We start from the raw sequence: 21,100 nt of genomic DNA on the forward strand, positions 1-21,100 counted from the left end.
ACACTGGATTGTTTTACTCCTTTGAGACAATTTACTCTGATAGTGCTGTCTCAGTCTCTCTGTCACTGGATGATATCTACACTGGCATTTAAATTTGTTTCATTGAAATCTAACTTTAGTTATTACCTTGCAGCATCTGAGGAAAATTGTTTTTTGGACACAAACCTCCACACAATCTTAGAGCTCTCCGTTTTTCTCCCCTCACAGTCGCCTGGTGTCTTATTTTTTTCCCCCTCCTCTCTCATCTCATTCAGCACTCTACTGTTAAAGAATGCAATCCAATGGGAAGAATGCATTCAATTTTATACCAAGATATTAGCTATTAGCTGCTATCCATTTACAACAGAGGTGGCCTCGTGATCCATAAAAGAATATATTGAATGAAAGACTGTGGGCTATCTCTGACCTTGTTTTGTGCTTGCATCCATGTGCTGAGCTTTTTTCCTGCCTTCTTTGCTGAAACAAAGTTACCTTATTCAAAAGTTATGTTTTTTTAATACTTTTATTGTTTTATGGAGCATAGAATTACCTTTAAATATGCAATGGATGTGAAAAATAAATACGCTTCTCTTAAAAATGCTATGCTGTCTAAAGATGAGCAAAAAAAGCTAATTTTTTACCATTTTAACACAAGTACTAGTTACGTTAGAAATGTGATAGTTTAGCAATTTGTTCACATTACTTCTGAAAGGAAGAAGATGTAGAGAAAATCCTTGGTTTGACATTTTGAGTCCAACAGGTGTTCTCAGATTTGTTGCGCTGCTAGGAATATTTTCATGTTTTCAAAACGTTCACCTGCTGTTTCTCTATTTTTCTTCCTAAATTCTTGTAGCACAATTGCTAGTCACAACTAAACATAAATAGAAAAAGAATTTCACATCGCAAGACTCAGAGTTCATGGTCCAATTACAGTGACAGTTCAATCAACATCACTTTGTCAGCATCTGCAACAGTGCCATGTGTGTACTTATTTCCACCCATTTCCATTATGTTTTAAGCTCCAAATCTACAGAGAGGAAATGTCAAACATTCATCCAAACACTTTATGTAATCCACTTTATCTCTAACTCCATGCATGAAACCACCCATGCATGTGGAGACAATGCAAACTTGATGCAGAATTCAGACAAGCCATTTAAGTACTGTACATTAAACAGTTACATTAAATGAACTGTTTCTCCTATAGGTGAATTAAAACTACTTAGGTTGATATAGTGCTGCATATCTGTAAAGTACACTTTGTCCGATGTACTAGACAGCGCAGATTTTGGTATTTAATACTACCTTCATGCACAGGATGTTTGACAGTATTGAAGATCTCTTAAGACTGCATATTGTGTTTAACCGGTTCAAATTAATTAAAGCTATGATTGGTGATTTTTCCAGAGGTTTCCCCAAGTCCCTTTTTGAATAACTGCACATGCACAAGACCATCTTACTTTGCTCTTCTGCTCTTCAGGGGGTTCGTGTGAAAGAAATCTCTCAAATTCCCTCTGGTCTTATTTCTTTCTACTGAGGCCTTCGTCTTCTCATAAACATGGACACGGTTCACTTCATGAAACTCTGTCATGTTCAAAGTATACGGTGAGCGCAGGGGAGCTACAATGAACGGCTAACCGCTAAGCTAACCGCTAACCTAACCAGATACAATAAATACTAGAAGTGCACGTGTGCAGCCAGCAAGCGGAAACTATGAAAGAAAGGGGCACGGACACCAGCGTTACGTGAGCACGTAGCAGAATGATTGGCATGTGGGACAACCAATAGTTAAGGTGATTCCCCCGAAACTTGAACGACAGAGGGGAGTGAGTATATAACGTCTGTGGGTGAGAACAGGAACAAATCTCTGCCCTTCAGACCAAACGACAGAGATTGGTTATATAAATTTCTTTTTAACCTCCTTTTTTATGAATACATAATGTATTAATTACTTTCAGGATAGAAGGATGATTTTACCCAGCATAGCAATAAATTTTTGTGAACAGGATTACCAACTATAGCTTTAATCTGCAATACCATGTAGTAAGTGTTGCTTGGCGCTAGTTAAAATCTTAAAATTTTGTTTTTATTGTTTCTCAGAAAACCTTGTAAGGTGGTTTTTCAACGTAATGGCTAATATAATATTCAATGCAATTTCTAGCATGAAAAATGTTTTATCTTACTTCCTTTCTCATACTATTTAATTTTTTTGAAATTGAGATAAAATTTTCTCACCAGTAAAAAGTATCCACCTGCCATCACCAAACTTGCAATTTTGTGGCATGACCTCTTGAGATATTAAAATGCCACAATATTTCCTGTCCAAAAGAAGTAATTATCACAAAATGTAATCCAGTTGTTTCAAGTATTTGTCTGGTGAAGTGAGTTTGTGAAATTAACATGACCTCCAAATATGAAGGTTAGTGCTTCCAACCTGACCAACTTGTATCTACTTACTAATTTCGAAGTAAGAAAGGAAGCATTTTTTTGAGTTTGGAGTTGATTACTCAAGACTGAGCGTCGGGCTACCTGACAATATTTGACTGCTTATGCATCAAATCAATGCCACCACCTTTATAGTGTTCATTGGCAGCATTTTTGGTACCTAGTAGGAAAAATAAAGAAAACAGAATGGCAGATGAGGTACAGAAGATTTCTGAGCACTATGAGAATATTATGACTGGCTACTAATGTTAATAGACATTTCCACTCAATTTGTAGCTTCCTAGACTGCTTTTAAACCTTAAATTATAATTCAAAAATGTTGTTTTAACCTAAACTGGATGATTCTACACTCACCAGAAACTCTGCTTAAGATTTTAACATTTAATGAGATTTTAAATAGGATATTCACATATATTTTTGTTATAGTATTTCCTTAAAATGCTTGTTTGACAACCTTTTCCACATGTTAATCTTCAGTGATTGCCATTGTTCTCAGTAAGACAATTAGGAGGGATTTTCAGCTTATCTCTATAGTTTGCTGTTACTGTGCATTATAATTTACCTTTAGTTTCAGTTCTAAAACTAGATGCCTTAAATACACTGTACTTTGTAGTAGTTATTTTATGTTTTACACTGTGCTTTTTCCCTTTAGTACTAAAAAATACACAGTAGCACAGTTTCAACTTATTTTTTGGAGAACCTTAGATGGACAATATCACATCTAATCAAAATCAATTTCACTGTAATTCTGCAATTACACCTTGAGGGAAGAGCAGATTAAAGCCTGTCGCCTTTGGATGATTGAATTAGAACATGTTATTAAAAAGGATAATGAGTATGTGAAAGCAAACATTAGACTTTGATTACTGCTCTCAACAAGAGGTAATATTTAGCTAAGTGAAAAACAGCTTATTAAACGTGCAAGCTTATCAGGCAAATATTGTTAAAATAACCAGCAGCTCTGCCACCAACTCTCTTTGCTGCATAAGTCAATAACATGAGCCCTTTTTTCTGCAGTTAATTGGAATTGGGGGTATCTTCTGTCTGAGGCTGAAAGTGGAGACCAGAAGTGTGTTTATGTTTATGTACATGGATTCAGCCGGTTCACTTTTAATTACAGAGTGATAGTTACGTGTGTGTTAGCTGTTAATTAATAGCCTTATACTTGGTTCTGTGACTAAAATCTCCCAGTGGAACTCCCACAGGTCTTTGTGAAAACAGTGTTGTTTGCAGTGTTTGGATAAAGAAACAGAGTTAGGCATGGTAAGAGCAGGGTTATTGAAGTCTCAAAATGATGGATTTTGATTGCCTTATTTATTACTCATTTAACAATAATTACATTCACTGACCAGCCCTTGATTTAGCCCATAGTTCTCTGTTTCGATAAAAAGTAAAATCTTTAGCCATGTATACAATGGAGTGGAGGTTTTGATTGTAACTCGAAATACAATCCATCTATACATGGTAAGAAGAGCTGTGGCAGGTTGTGTGTAAATAAAAAGCATGCACACAGAAAGGCAAACTCTGCAGCTTGTGCTGAAGAGGGCCCAACGCTGCATTGTAAGCGAAGTGATTTGAGGATTCTTATTCCCAAGCAGGTAATTTGAGTCGTGCAGGTGGATGTTGGGTGGTTTTAGGGTCACCCTTGAAGCCAGTCCCAACTCTAATAAAACCAGAGAGCAATTCAAGACCCCAAGGCTAAAAACCCCCATTAACTTCCCTCCCTTCAACAGGGGGACAGGTAACCTAATGACCCTGCAAAGCTGCCATGATCCCTGATCACATGACTCGGGAGTTGAAGGGTTGATGACTTGGCACCTGAAGCGAGACATCATTCTAGGAGAAAAATACTACCCGACCCAGACCTGAAGAAAAAGAGAGTTTCCTTTCTAAAAAATAAAATATAAAGCCTAACTATAAGGATGTTTTTGCTTTACATATACTAAATATCATCACTTTTTATAGATTTCGTGGCTTAAGACTTGTGATTTGAATGTCTAACTAACCTATTTTCTTCTCCCTCATACCATCCCCTTTAATTATATACCTTTTTCTCCACCTGTCTGTTATTTCTTATCTAGTGGGACGCCATTACCGAGATGGACGAGCACAATCGACCCATCCATACTTTCCAGGTTTGCAATGTGATGGAACCCAACCAGAACAACTGGCTACGCTCCAACTGGATTTCTCGACAGGCAGCTCAAAAGATCTATGTGGAGCTCCGCTTCACCTTGCGAGATTGCAACTCCATCCCATGGGTGTCCGGCACCTGCAAGGAGACCTTCAACCTCTTCTACCATGAGATGGACGAAGCTCATGGAGTCAAATTCAAGCCCAGTCAGTACACCAAGATTGACACCATTGCTGCAGACGAGAGCTTCACCCAGATGGATCTGGGAGATCGCATTCTCAAACTGAACACAGAGGTGCGGGAGGTGGGACCCATGACCAAAAAGGGGTTTTACCTGGCTTTCCAGGACATTGGTGCCTGCATTGCATTGGTTTCCGTGAGGGTTTACTACAAGAAGTGCCCGTTTACGTTGATGAACTTGGCCTCGTTTCCAGACACAGTCCCACGTGTCGACTCTTCCTCGTTGGTGGAGGTGAGAGGAGCATGCATCGATCATGCTGAAGAAAGAGACACACCCAAACTATTTTGTGGAGCGGATGGAGACTGGTTGGTTCCTCTGGGAAGATGTGTTTGCAGTATCGGGTATGAGGAGATTGATGGATCATGTGTGGGTAAGTTTTTAAATATATATATAATTTTCTCAAGTTTTCTCAGGTAGATCAACATGCACAAATGGACTATAATTTTCAAATTGCGCAGAATTACAGTCTCGGACTGACTTATCAAAAACCTAAAACACTGAGGCATACCAGAGTTTGTCCATATATTTATATGCATAGTTACTATTGATTGCTCTAGATTTTTTAAACTTCCACATTTACGTAAGATGTGGTATTTTCCCTACATATTGACAACTTTTAAACTTGATTTAGTTTTTTTAGAGTTAACAGCCTAACCCTTTGGGTAGCATTATTTCTTTTAATCAATGCTGTCTGAAGACAAAGTTAAATTGGACACTTAGGTGAGCCGAATATGCTACTTTACACATGTGTATCCTGTTTTATGTTTGTTCCTTTCTTGTGGATACATACATTGACTTAACATACATTTATTTGCTCTAAATTACATCAAGCAGAAGTCAAATTTTATGAAGGAAAGGTTTGGATAGTACTACCTGTGCTGTAGTTTCAAGCTTCACATTATGTCTTTGTGGCCAAAGTACATGGGACTATTCAGTGTCCTATAACCACAGCGTTGGAGAAATCACCTAAAGAGGATTGAAGCTGGTTTTCCATAGTAAAACAAAGAGGATGCTGTATTTTTATTGAGAGAAAAACAAATTACAGAATTATTTTTGCAGTATGGTTGATATGTATTTTAGCAGCTTGACATTAAAATAGAATTGTATTAGTAGTTTCCAAATTTCTGCATCTCCTCAGTCCATGTGCACACACTGCATTTCGATGCTCTCAAGCTGTAAAGATAGTTTTTTTTCCTGCTTTACCTCGAGTTATTCCCTTCCCATTAGCATGACTCTTCAACTTTTCACCAGTATTACTCATTGAAGCCTCTCCAGAGATTAAGTTTGAATAAAGTGAGAAGTTGTTTTTTTTTGCCTTGTTTTGGATCGTAAATTTGCTGTCAGAGAGCTTTGCTGTTGCTGAGGCTGCATGTTTATATGTGTGTAAGTAAATGCTGGTGCATGCACAAATGCAAAAAGACACATTTTGTGCATTTTACAAACTCAGAATGCAGTTCCATGAAATATGTTTTCTAAAAAAAATGTTACGTGACCATACCGCACACTCTACTTTCTTAAAGGAATTGTTTAAATGAGAACAAAAGGCAGATATTATCTTACTTGCGTTGAATAACTTTCTCTGTGTGTTTATATATTATTAATTCAGATGACTGGGTCCCAGAGGTTAAAGCTAACACCTATTCAAATAGGGGCCAAGATCTGTCAGAGTAATCATCTGATTGAACAGTGAAGTGTAATAATCAATAAAATGGAGTTCACTTAAATTGCTCTACAAGTTGTCTATTTTATCTTCCTTAGTTTTTTTTCCCCCAGGCAGTTATTTATCGAGAAAGGCTTTACACGTTCATTGGTGGTGCCCCATTTCCTACCTCCTTATCCTTTGTAAATAGTCAGTGGCTTCTTTGTGAATAACCACAAAATGCAAATATGATGTAGGTATAAAGGTTTGATTGTGTTTAAAAAAAACTACGCAATTTTCTTTTAGACTGTACTTTTAACATGGTGCAAGTTTGAGTTGGACTTGGCTTCAACCTCCAGGACCAACTATTTGTACTAAACAAAGATTTAAAGCGGGTAAGATATTAACTGCTTTAAACAGAACCTGACTTCAGAACTTCTAAATTATAGTTGTGTTGCTTTAGGGATTTTTGATATTAATCAAAATAAGTATACATAATGCGTTTACTGTACTTTCTTTGATATAATGCATACCTTTGAGAAAAGATAAGAATTTTATTCTTTTGTTTCAAAATATTTTTATTGCTTATGTTATTTGTCAATCTTGACTCTGAGTGTTTTAGCTCGTATGTCAAACTGTAAAACCTAAGTTGATCAACACATCAGAACCATTTCAAAAGGATTTGGGCATTTGTTTTAGAAAATCTAAAACTAGAAAATCTGTGTTTTTTTTGTTTGTTTTTTGTTGAGAAAATGGTGCCTGGGTAGCTGTGATGAGACATGCATGTATGTATAGTTTTGTTTTGTACATCAGTGTTTGACCACCAACTGTCCAAGGCGGTATCTCGGTGAGAAAGATTACCTCAGCCAGCTCAGTAGCAGTTTGATCCTGAGCCCTCTGATATGAGCTTTAGGTTATCACTGGCGCTACCACTTACTGGGACAGCTACTTTCAACAAGGTCCAATGCCACTTCTTTTTAGCCAGGCAAAGGCCTGATGTCAGGTCAACAGATACACATGTCTGCAGATCTCCAATCTGCAAGGCACCTGATGTGCCCGCACAGAGAGAAGAATCATAAAGCTGTGGAACATTCCTGATTTAAAGCTTAACTCCAGACTGTATGAAACCAGATATTTCACACTTCTGGACCCAGTTTTGTGACACTATACATGTTTTTAGGTAAATTTCCAAATTAAACACAAGGTATGATCAATACCACAAAGATTTAAAACTAATTACATTTGATAGCAAACAGCAGTTTTTTTTTTCCCCTGACGACAGTGATCTATGGGTCCTGTATTCTCACAAACTGCTGCTTTGCTTTGCTCACTTTTTAACAGCTCTCCTAGAATTCTCCCTGGATCTTTTCCCTCATCCAGGACCAGATGTCTTTGTAGAGTTGATTACAATTTGCGGAGTGACACAGGTCGGCTAAGCCTCCGAGCTGCACCTGCAGCTGCATCGCAATCAAGAGGGTAGAGGTGAAACTGCAACTGTGATTAGAGTCCAACTGTTCCAAAAATGCTGCCTTTATTCGTGTGCACCCTTTGTATAGTGTTTGTAATATTCTGAACTGTTTTGTTGCAGAACAGTATGTAAAAGGTAGATAAACACGTTCATAATGGCAGAAACAACGTTTTGCCAATTCAACAAAGCCCCAGTTGCTTTTTCTTTAAACCAGTGTGAAGGCAATGGTGTGTTCAGCACCTGATGTGTGTGACAGCTGTAGAATCTTGAATGCTTAACATGAAAATGAAAATATTAACTTTTTCACTGTGTTCTAAATGTATCGGAATCACAGCATCAAAGTTTTGAGAGGAAGAAAGCTAAAAAAACATGCCATTACCATATAAAATTTTAGAAACATCAGAATTCACAAATATGAAGCACTGTGCATACATACACACACACACACACATATATATATATATATATATATATATATATATATATATATATATTGTGTGTATGTATGCATATAGAATTTAAATCAACCTCATTCTTCTCCTTTGTTTCCCCTACTCTGTGCTCTCTCAGAAGCAGATTTCACAGTTGACTAAAGTTTAGCCCTTTGGGCAATGTGATGGCATTTTACTGCAATGTCAGCCCTGGAATGCAGCTCCCGATCATTGTTCCAAGACTCAAACAGGATTCGTTATTAAATGCCTCCCCACAAAGGAGCATTGAAGCACCTTGAGCATTGAAGGGGAAGGCTGAAGTGGCAAACTTAGTCAATCCTTCAATCCCCACCTTACAAGTAGCCGATCTGTTAAGTATTGTGGCTGTGCAGTCAGTGAAATACTTTGAAATTCTAAATTTCACCCCAAGAGTGTTAGAGGACAGAACAAGACCTTATTACTTTTATAACATTTAAATAAAATTAATTTCATGGGAAAAATTAAGGTTGATGTAATTACCAAAAACGGTCACCTGCCCTAATATGGTAAAAAAAAAAAAGCGCTTGTATAAGAAATACAGGAAAAACACTTTTACAGAGTGAAAGAAAGAACTTTTTTCTTACAACATAGCATTAATGCTGGTGAAAGTGGTGTTTATATCCTTCTGAGCGGTGTACAAGTTGGTTTGGTACATGATGTGACTGATGATGCGGGGGCTAAAGTACCTTTCAACGTAGTGGAAAAGGATGTCAGTGGAGTCAGGGTGGAAGTGCTAGCATTCAGTCAGGGGTGTATTGTCTAGGTCAGCTTTGTGCCAGGTGGTTGGCCTGGCTGCAGACATCCTGCTTTTGGTTGGCCTCTTGAATGTGGTGCACGCTCTTCATTGTCGACTTCGTCATCCTCATCATCCTCAGCTTGAAGCACCTCCACTGCAGGCAGCATGCGTCTCCTCTTAGAAGAGGACCCATCTCACTTGTGCCTTGAATGTCCAGGTCGTGGGTCGGTGGGACAAAATCTGGGTCTGCCACATCGTCATCATCTTCCTCATTGTCATCATCACTAAAAGTAAAACAACTGTTATTGAGTTACAAAAATTACAAAAATCCCTCATATTCAGTCATAGCTTGAAATTTTAAAGAAATTGGTTAAGCTTCTTATTGTATCACTTCATGGTATTATACAAACTCTTGGCAACATTCTAGCCTAAATTGTATTACCTAATTTATAAAGAAAATGCGCTGAGCACTGGCATCAGGCATATGTCAACCACGGAAATACCTGAACATGAAACATGATCACACATGGTGTGACACATGGTGTAATTTTGCTAATTTCTCCACAAATAACACACACGTCATCTTACTTACTTATTTTCTTTCCTGTAAGTTTGGAGACAGAGCCAAACCGGGACTTTTTTTTCGATATCTGAAGAATGAGGAAGTTTGCTGTATACAAGGTCTCCGCTGATTGGTCCAATGGCGCCAAGTAGTAGGATCTTTGCTGATTGGCTAGATATAAATTATGTGCTTCTAGACCTCACTGAAGGGTGGGGGGACTCCATTTGTAAGGAGTGTGCAAGTTAGCAAAAGTGGTAAATAGCACAATAAAAAGTTTTAATTAGGCTGAAGTTTTTAGTTTTTCTCTATTTTTTTACATGGTTGGATTTTGGCTGTAGTTTGATGGAACAATATCAGTTTTTTTGTGCTAAATTAAGAGTCCAAGGTCACGCTTATCATCCCTTTTCAAATAATACGAAAAGTGTTGAAGTGTTAATTTGGTTAAATGTTTAGGGGGTTCTGTCATTACCATTACGCTTTGTTATTTTGTGACTTGATCTGCTTATTTTATGTCATTCTGATGTGATGGAAAGGCTGTAGGCTAATAAGTAGGTGTGATGGTTTACATTTCATTGTTTCTCATTTTAATTTTCAGTGGTTTGTGACATAATATGGTCAGGTTGTACTGATGGTTCGATACTAAGTGGAAAACAGAAGAAAATTCCACCGTTTTTGCTTTTCATCACACATGCCGTCCACCGGCTGACTGTTAAGGAGTGCACCTACGTTCTGGTTTTCATGGTTTTCGTGTTCTTTCAGTACTGCTGTTCTGCCATTCCTGCAATTAGTTCCCCTCAGCGCCGCAGTTTCCTGCTTCTTTCTGAACTGCTGTAGCAGTAAGTGACTGTGTCAGCCCTCTGCTGGACCTGTTAAATTAGGTTGTTAGATAATGATCTTCTCTGCTCTCCCTTTAGATTCAGGTAGACATGATTCCTGAAATATTTCTTATTTTAAAGGAACTATTCACATTGTTTAAAATTCACCACATTTCCTAACATATCATATAAACAGGTTAAAACTGTCAAAGGGGCAGATGTGCACCCAACGTGGAGGAAAACCTTCCTGTTCCCTCTTCTACTTTCTCCATTAGAGATAGCCAAGCAGATTTTCTTAAGTTGCCTACTGTGTTTTTTCTTAAGATTTGATCTCCTTGCTTTTCTGTAAGGTGACTCCTGTGTTACTACACGTATCAAACGGCTGAAAGAGTTGCACCACGTAAAACTGATTACCACAAATGCAAGATTTCATCATCTTATTTCGGCTTCTCCCTTTCAGGGGTCACCACAGCGAGTCATCTGCCGCCATCTAACCCTATCTGCATGTTTTCCTCACAGACAAACTAGCTTTTACGTCCTCTGTCATCCCATCCATAAATCTCCTCTTTGGACTTCCTCTAGGCCTGCTGCCAGGCAGTTCAGCCTCAACATCCTTCTACCAAGCAACTTACTATCCCTCCTTTCTACATGTCAAAACTATCTGTCGAACCTAAGTACTTAAAGTCCTCCACCTTCTTTATCTCTGATCTATATAACCTCATGGCTCCATTTGGGCCTCTCCCATTCACACACATATTCTGTAGCAGGACCAACTGCCTATCCACTCTTCATCCTTTTCAGTGCCTTCCTTACTTCTTCCTTATTAACTTTTCTACTTCCAGATCCACATTGGTGACTTCTTTTTCTCTTTGTTTATCTCTGTTTCTTCATTAATCAACTCTTCAAAGTACTCCCTCCATCTTCCTATCACGCTTGTTGCACCTGTCAGTACATTTCCATCTCAATCCTTAATCACGGTAACCTGTTGAACATCCTTCCCATCTCTGTCTCTCCGCCTCACCAACCTGTTTAAATCCTTCTTTTCCCCCTTACTGTCCAACCTATCATAGAGGTTATTGTATGCTCTTTGTTTGGCCATAGCTACCTCAACCTTCACTTCATGTTGCATCTTTTTGTACTCTTGGTGACTCTCTTCAGTCCTCGCAGTGTCCGATTTTTTTTAATTTGCTGACATATCTCTCTGAACACACTCCTGTACTACCTCGTTCTACCACCAGGTCTCCTAGTCAACCTTCCTTCCAGAACACATACCAAGTACTACCTTATCTGTACAACCTCTCTGGTACAGCTCTCCACTGGTTTAAATCCTACTTAAAGGACAGGGACTTTATTGTATCAGTAGGTAACTTTACATCCCAGACGACAAAAATCACATGTGGGGTTCCCCAAGGGTCCATCCTGGGTCCCCTCCTCTTCAATATCTACATGCTCCCCCTAGCTCAGATAATAAAAAATAACAACATCAGCTACCATAACTATGCAGACGACACACAGCTCTACATCACCATGTCACCAGGTGACTATGAACCAGTTCAAGCACTGAGTAAATGCCTAGAAGAAATCAATATGTGGATGTGCCAAAATTTTCTTCAGTTGAATAAAAACAAAACTGAAGTGATAATCTTTGGACCAATAGAGGTGCGATCAAAAGTTAGCACACAGCTTCAGCTGCTTCAGCTAGAAACCACTGATCAGGTCCGAAACCTGGGAGTAGTGATGGACTCAGACCTGAACCTCCAAAAGCATCTAAAGACAGTTACAAGGTTGGCTTTCTATCACCTGAAGAACATTTCTAGGATTAAAGGACTGATGTCTCAGCAGGATCTGGAAAAACTAATCCATGCGTTTATTTTTAGTCGAATTAATTACTGCAACGGTGTTTTCACAGGTCTGCCTAAAAAGTGGATCAGACAGCTGCAGCTGATCCAGAACGCTGCTGCCCGCGTCCTCACTAAGACTAAGAAAGTAGAGCACATAACCCCAGTTCTAAAGTCCTTACACTGGCTCCCTGTATCTCAGAGAATAGACTTTAAAATACTTCTGTCAGTCTATAAATCCCTGAATGGCTTAGCACCTAAATACATCAGACTTGTTATCAGTGTATCAACCCTCCAGACCACTCAGGTCTTCTGGCTCCAGCCTACTCTGCATACCTAGAACCAGAACTAAACAAGGAGAAGCAGCATTTAGTTCCTATGCTCCACTTATCTGGAACAAACTTACAGAAAATTGTAAAAGTGCTGAAAGCCTGAGTTCCTTTAAATCGAGATTAAAAACACATTTGTTTAAAATTGCCTTTAAATGTTCAAGTTAAAATGTTTTACTGTTTTCAAATGTTCTTTTTTTGTTTCTACACTATTCTGTTCTATTTTCCTATATTTTAATCATGTAAAGCACTTTGCATTGTCTCTGTACTGAATTGTGCTATATAAATAAATTTGCCTTGCCTTGCCTGTCTACCTAATAGCTTTAGATGTATTGTCCTGTCATCTCGAAGCCCCTCCTGGCCACCCAGAGCCTGTCTCAACTTCTTCCTGAAAGCCACAAAACCTTTTTCAGTTTCCACCTCTCTGTCCTCTGCTCTCTTTGTTCTCTTTCACCTCTGGGGGTATTCTGCATCATTGTATCTAACTTACTCCTGAATTTCTCCTTCTCCTCTTACTCACACCCCACCGCTGGGGCAGAACCACTAACAAGAACAGCTTAAACTCTGTTAATAAGCTTATAGCATTGCTAACTTTCCACTTAGTTTCCTGAACACACATTATGTCCATCTTCCTCCTCTGCATCATGCCAGCTTTCTAGCTTGCCTTGGAGGATGACCGGGCTAAGTCTTTGAGATAAGGTGAGGGGCTCTGTTATCCAGGAGGAGCTCAAACTAGAGCTGCTGCTTCTCCACATGGAAAGGAGCTAGTTGACGTGGTTTGAGCATCTGATCAGGATGTCCCCTGGGCGCCTTCCTTTGGTGATTTTTCCAGGCATGTCCCACTGGGAGGAGACCCCAGGGAAGACCCAGAACTCATTGGAGGGACTATATATCCCATTTGGCCTGGGAAAGCCTCGGGGTCACCCAGAATGAGCTGGAAGATGTGGTTGAGGAGAGGGATGTCTGGGTTTCTCTCCTGGACTTGTTGCCCCATGACCTGATCTCAGATAAGCAGAAGACAATGGTTGAATGGATAGATGGAGTCCCATCATTGCAAGTTACTCTCAGTCATAGACTAATTGCCCTTTCTCTTCTCTCTATGCCTACAGAAATGTCTTCCTCCTCTTCTTCCTATTCTTCTTTGCTGACCAAAAGCTGCCCAATTTTCACTGGTACCCTGTCCGTCACCAGCACCATTGGCAGTCATTGTTAACCTGAGCCTCGACTGATCTATATGAAGATCATGTTATTGACTTGCATGGTGAATCTGGCAAATATTTCATGCCATATGCCCTTCCTGCTGCAGCCCTCTGCATTTATCTGGGTTTGGGACTGGCTCAAAATGGGACACAGGACACTGTGCTCCCCTTGGGGCTGTGTTTCCATAGATGCAAGATGTGTAGTTAATAATACTGAACAACCAGCCTTGGACTAGGTGTTAGAGCTGTTCAAATGCAGTCCTCGAATACTAATTTAAATGTAAGTGTGCTGTAGATTTGTACTTTTCATAAATGTGTTTTTGTGGTACAAATGACCTTCATTTAAAGAATTTTAGACAGGGAAGAAGGGTAGATTTGAGAACATTTGTGTAAAAGAGATGGGCTACAATTCTGAGCTGAAGCAAAAATCCAACAAGAGGTGAGAAGACTGGAATGAAACTCAAAGCATTTGACCCAAGTTTAAAAGCCAATTTAAGCAGGAAATGTATACTGAAACATTTATTTTTTTTAAGTTCATTATTCTGGCATTTAGCAAATAAAAGTAATGTTGGTAGTCCTAGAAAAGGAAAACTAATGTCAGATAGTAAGGGGAAAAACATGTGAGTAAATACCTAGTTGACTTGAAACATACTGCTACGTCCTTCGATAATTTCATGTCTTAATCTTGCACAGTTTGCTGTAGTGCTAAGCTATTGCCTGCATGCTTTCTGTCATCTTCGATAATCTGTCCAGTAACATATTTCAGTGTGGCAGGAAAAAAAACTTATGGAAAATGCTGTTCTCCATTTACTGCACACATCCTCATAGATGGTAAATAAGACTTGGTAAATGGATGGTAAATCTTCGGGGGGGGGGGGTTCAAATTTTCTATATTGACATAAGAATGTGCACAGCCTATATTACAGTTTGGCAAGTTTTAAATTTGGCAAGCTTTTTTTATTGCAGCTGCTCAGCTCACTGTTTGTGAGGCTGACATGATTACAGACTGTAGAGCAACAACAGGCAACACCTATTGGGAGTTGAGTTTAGTCAAGGACTATGATTCTAATTATTTAAAAAAACATCTTGATAAGCAAATCAGTCAAAATGTTTTTTCCCAATTGATTATGATTCCCTTCATTTATTGCAACGGTTTTCAGCAAATTCCAGATTATGCTCCTCAGTGTGGTTAAAAAAAGGAAATGAAATAAATTTGAAGTTAATATGTAACCATAAAGCAAAATGGCATACTATGATTGGTACTTGTGCGATAATCAGTGTTTCTCTTCAACAGTCAATTCATTTCAGGTTTCAGATTTATAAGCTTAATTTTTTTTTACTGGACCTTTATCTTATTGAGATGAGACTTCTCATCTACAAGAGACCCATCTTTCAATAATATTCAACTGCTTAACCAAAGGCAAAGAACTGAAATTTGAAAGGTAAAAATCCCAAATAACTTGAGTCTTGTAAATCCTGTTTCGAGGCCGTTTCTTATTATCTTTAGAAAGCCTGATCAGTGAAAACAGAGTTTCCTGTAAGATTTTCTTAAAATAAGCCTGAGTAAAGTGTAAAAGGAAGTAAAGCAACCAATTTATCTTCATTAAACATATTAGTCCATAATTTAAATCAAAGCATTGTTATATACGTGTTTACACGGGTGGTGAAAGAAATAATTGCATTCTCTAAATATGCATTTGTCTGCATTTACATGTGAAGGCTAAGGTATAGAGATGCACCAAAATATTTTCCTGTGTAAATGCTTAGTGCATCTATGTCCTGCATGTGTGTAGGTGTGCATGCATGACTCGCATGCAAAAACATTCTGTCACTATCCGCAAAATGTTCTCTCTGATTGACGCACACATTCACATTTCACACATTTAGTCGCTCAGAATGTGTTTCTCCCTCTCCTCCTCCTGCCATCCCTCACACTGTAAGACAATCTGGCTGATGCTGTTATCGCTCTGTGTTTACAGCAGCCCTTGTGTGTTTGTCAGGCTCTGTGTAAGAGCTCTCAGCAGTGCTATGAATAATGTAATTGCCGCGTGTTTGGGTGGGTTTATTTATATGTGAACTCCAGCGAGTTTTGTGTTTGTATCAGAACGGAGCTGTCCTGCATCGAGTTGAGGCAATAGCTGCAATTTATTTACATTGTAAAATCTTTCTTTGTCATTCGTTTGGAAAATGATTGCATTCCACATCTTGCGTATCAATCAATGCCCAGAGGAATAAAAGGAACACAATTTGAATCACATTTGGTGACTTGACGTTTTACTGCCTTATCATAAAGTTCTGTGCAAAAGTTTTGAGTCGTTTCTCGTTTTGTAAAACTCTGCTTTCATGCTTTCTTGTTCTGTTTCAAAGAAGCCTCTCCACATTTCTTCTAGTTCTCGTTTCTTTTTTAGTCTACTGCGGCTGCTTTTTCTCCCATTCAGTCCGGTATCTGGTTGTATTCAGGGTAATATTGTTTTCTAACTTAACTCTAACTCATTAAAGAAGAAAAATGTTCGAATATTCAATTAAAACAAAAAAAAAAATCAACTTGCCACCAGCATCATGTTGCATTTGCATTGCATTTTGCATTGCTTTTTCTTTATTTTAATCTGTGAACATTGCTACAGTTTACAGTTTTATGAACTTCAGATTTGCATTTTAGAAGCACAAATGTATTTCTCAAAAATTTTAAATCGTTCATGCTTCTTGAAAGCATGACTTTTTGATGCTATTTATCTGTTGTCAACAGTTTTGTTCAATCGTTAGTGTTCTTTTGTTCTTATGTTCACGCACATAATACACAATATATTGTCATTGTAAGGTACAAGAAATGGCAGAAAAGGAGTGAAAAAGCAGCCAATGTTCAAATAAAAGCTTTAATAAGCAACTGAATAGAACTGCTCTTATTACAAGAAAGTGAATCATTCAAAGCAAGGCATGAAAAACATCTTTTTTAGTTTAGTGAAGAAGGTTGTCCGGGGCATTTTAAGAAAAAGTGTTATTCTTTGAAGGAAACTGGAACACACATAGAGGTAGATGTTACATGTGTGTGTAAACACCTCTTAGACCTTAAACCTGATGAATATGACATAACAGCAATTCCATGTATTTGGACATGAACTAAACCTGTTTGTCATAAAAAAGAAAAATCCTCTAAGGTTACATGTATTGTGAATTGGACCTTGAATTTGATTTGGGGGCTTTAACCACTGTTGAACCATAATATCTGTCCAAATAGTCTTTCTCTGAAGAAATCATATTTTGAAAACAAATCTACTCCTCTAAATTATCTGTTAATGCTTTTTACACCACTTGGGTGCAGTAACTGATCAGAAGCATGTACCTTAAATGTATTACACGCCGGTAATTGTGCAGGTAACGGGAACAGCTGTGTTAAACATTAAGCGCTGTGCTCCCATAAACATCTTGATGGAAGTTTCACTGATAAGACATTTTCAATTACATTTTCAATTACAGCATGAAGACAGTCGCACAACAATTACCGCACATATCCTTCAACTTGTCAGCCTTCCGAATGAGATGTCTCGCACACATCAGGATGTTGTGAGTGAGGAGTGGGGAGACGCGCATAATCAATTACATGAAACACGCAGGCAAAGATGAAGAATACCACAACAACTAGCATCACGGTCAACAGCAATCATACAACAACTAAAATATACCCTCACACATTAGGAACAAGAAATCGGAATAAATAACATTTTGTTCTTCTGCATTGTTCTTGCGAGCAAACACATGGAAACCCACCAGGGGGCTTCGGCTGGCAGCAGCAATAGAGCTGTTTACAGATGGGCTACGCGGCAGGGAGATGCTGTGACATTTCAGAAAAGTATGGTTTTAGTTTAACAAGCATGGCCCCTCAGGCTTAATTGGGAGAGTCTGGAGAGAGCAAGAGAAATGGAGTGTACCATGGCACTGGGTCATAACATGTCATGTGAATTTAATCCCACTTCAATCAGCGTCACCGCCGACATGTCATAAATAACAATGTTAGATATTCAGCTATTTTACAGGGGCAATGTTTTTACAGTCTCACATAGCATTGTCTTGAAAATGCCACATCCAGCATATCAGTTTTAATTGCACTTTATATTTGATCTTCAGGGAAGCAGTCTCCAGTCTGTATACAGGAAGCTTCCTTTTTTTCCAACTTGATCTTATTCCTGGAAAATTAGAAAATACGGTTTAATTAAAAACTAACAGTTCAATTAGAAATAAAACTTTAGACCCTTTGATTATTGTAATACGCATCAGATGCAAACGATGCCTTGTAATTTTACTGTTGCCGTTCAGGGCCTCCTAGGATAGACTGGCGACTTGCCCAGGTTGTGCCCTGCTGCTGGAGATAGGCGCCGGACCATCCAATAGACCATAACCTGTCAAAATCTATCTAAGGGCTGTGCAGCTGTTAGGAAAACATATCCTACAGCCAGCAATTATCTCAGCCTACTAGCTATGTCTGTGAAACCTGTGAATATATATCTTTTCAGTGTCCTCCTTCACCCTCATATCCCCGACGGGCAGGACTCGCATCAGCAGCAGCTAAAACATAAGAAAATACAAAAATGTAAAGATTTGACAGCAAAACACTTGCAACTGGCAATTCTTTGAACCAGATACTGCACATCTATTGCTATTTAGACGTTTAAAGTCTTCATAATTTGTTTTTCCAACTCATCCTGAAATTCTGTGATAACATTGTCTTCTGGTGACAGCTTTACGTTTAAGAAACCTTCCCCTCTCTCTTGTGTTCAAACTCCCCCTGTACATCATGTTCACAGCAACTATCACAGCAATGTCAAGTGCAAAAGTTACGATGGTGCAATGAGCGGTGATTTCCAGAGTAGAAGATTTAGTTCATTAGTCTTTAAGCATTCTCATGCTGCTAACAGGAAAACGAACAACAGATTTAGGAACATGTTGACGTGCGGTTTAAAGAAACTGACCCATCAGTCACATTGTCTCCTTTCTTACCCTTTCTTCAAATTTTGCAGGGACCTATTTCTGTAGTTTCGATCACCTCAGGAATATCTTCAGACTTTGAGATTTGAGAATCAAGAACATTTAATGTCGTTATGTGTTAAATAGGGAAATTTTGGTGTGACACGGCTCAGAATGCCCATAGATTAACACATAAAACCTAGAAATAATGTTTTAATTTTTTTCCCCTGAGAAGCTTAAAAGTGAGCAAATAGTCCTAGGCATTCGATAAAATGTTCCTACTGAAAAAGACAGACATCAGAGGGCATTTGGGAGAGCAATTTCCCAATTATGGTTTTATTTCTGACTTTTACCATACCATTTTGTTTTTAGAGCACTTTAAAAACAACATAGAAGCTGACGAAAGTGCTGCACAAAAATCAAATACATAAAATTATAGACATAAAACACAGTATAATATAAACAAAAAGAAAGAAAACAAAATAAAACAAGTACAATTGAAACACAGATAAAAAGAAAAAAAACACGAATAGCAGTTCATTCCACAACTTAGGAGCCAGAACTGCAAAAGCTCCGTCTCTTCTGGATTTATAAAAAGACTTTGGGACAGATAAAAGCATCTGGTCCGTTGATCTAAGAACATGCAAAGGTATATAGGAGTGGAGCAGTTGAGATAAATAGGAAGGGGCCAGCCCATTTTGGCACTTAAAAGTAAATAAAATAACTTTAAAATGGATTTTAAACTTAACAGGGAGCCAGTGGAGGGATGCTAAAACTGGAGTTATGTGCTCACCTTTATTTTTTCCAGTTAAAAACCATGCTGCAGCATTCGGCTGTAGCCAAGAAAGAGTGGCCTGGCTGACACCAATTAAAAGAGGATTACAATAGTCCAGACGTGAGGTGATTAAAAACATGACTTTTGAGTTTTTTTTCCATTTTTTTGTAAATTCTAAAATTTAGAAGTATTTTAATTTTCCTACACTATTGTCACGTTTAGAAGACAATCACATAAAGAACTCTAAATCTTTAGAAGAGGACTGCCTGGTAAAGCATTTTTTATGGATTCCTCTCCTATTATTACATAATTTCATCATTTTACACACAAACAAAAATATTTAAAAAAATGGTTATCCTGAAATGAAAATAAGAACACGGTACCACAATGAAAGTAATTAAGTCCTTACACTCTAGTACACTTTGAATGTCATGCAGTTCAACCTAGTAGATGGGCAAGATCCCAGAACATGGGCTGATCATAAGAAAAAAGATCTGTACTTATTTGCAACACAGTTGGTGTGGTCGGATGCAATTTTGGAAAATAAATCTAAATACATTGTTTAGTGGCTGCTTCTATCACCACCATTTGATTTGTTCAGATGGATAAATGAAAGTTACATTTGTAAATGAGCTTTGATTTTGCTGTTCTTCAGCTGCCATCCCTATTGTGAAGTGGCAATTTTGTCCCAGCAGTGGCTCCTAATATTTGGTAAAAAGAACTAACTAGTGTGGCAAAAATACCCGCTAGAAGTGTCTTTAAGGCCTCTTCATTCCAGCACAGCTGTCAGAATCATAGTCAGATATACTTTAATAATCCCAGAGGGAAATTGCGGTTTCAGTACAACCGCCATAACATAACAAACAAACAAACATCACAAACATTTACAGGGGGAGACGTGAGCTATCATCCTGATAGCTTACCTGTGTTTCATCTGAGAATAAGTTTTATTATCTTCATTATAATCTTCTTTTAAAAGAATCCCTCAACACAACTGAACTATTTAACTTTCATAGATATTATTTGTGCAATAAAGCTAGTGGGTTGTTGTTTTTTTTAAATTCTCACAATTGAATTTTCCAATGTATATGCAAAAGTACCTTTTGAAAGATTAACATACATCTATTCAACCATATATACACTTATTTTGCCACCTAAACAATAACGTTTTATCATTACAAAATATTCCAGCCTACCAGTTTGTAAGCAGCAACTTACAAACTGGTAGGCTGTGTAAAATCAAAAGGGGTGAGGTCAGTAGATCCTAAGGCACGTTGTAAACAGAGGTCACCAACTTTTGGCTCAGTGGATCACTAGAGACCTCTAAACTTAATGTGGCCTTCAGATTTTCTCAAGAACGATTCTCCATGGCCATGCCTAAGTCAAAGATGCCACAACTGGACTGTAGAGCAGTGAAAACATCCTCTCTGGAGTTACAAATCATGCCTCTCCTTCTGGCAAAGCAATGGAGGAATCTGGGTGTGGCACTTGTCGTGAAAAGAGCAGGTGTG

At 38.3% G+C, this 21,100-nt stretch overlaps 1 protein-coding gene across 1 annotated transcript in view; it reads left to right on the forward strand.

The window, feature by feature from the left end:
- The first annotated feature begins 4,488 nt into the window (after positions 1-4,488).
- Positions 4,489-21,100, forward strand: part of epha6 (eph receptor A6) — a 184,092-nt gene continuing 167,480 nt past the window's right edge. The window contains exon 1 of the mRNA XM_036139516.1: positions 4,489-5,169. Within this exon, the coding sequence (XP_035995409.1) occupies positions 4,524-5,169 (646 nt within the window). The 5' untranslated portion in view covers positions 4,489-4,523. The remainder of the gene's footprint in view (positions 5,170-21,100) is intronic.

This window comes from Fundulus heteroclitus, chromosome 7 (assembly GCF_011125445.2).
Source record: "Fundulus heteroclitus isolate FHET01 chromosome 7, MU-UCD_Fhet_4.1, whole genome shotgun sequence".
In the NCBI taxonomy this organism is placed as follows: Eukaryota; Metazoa; Chordata; class Actinopteri; order Cyprinodontiformes; family Fundulidae; genus Fundulus; species Fundulus heteroclitus.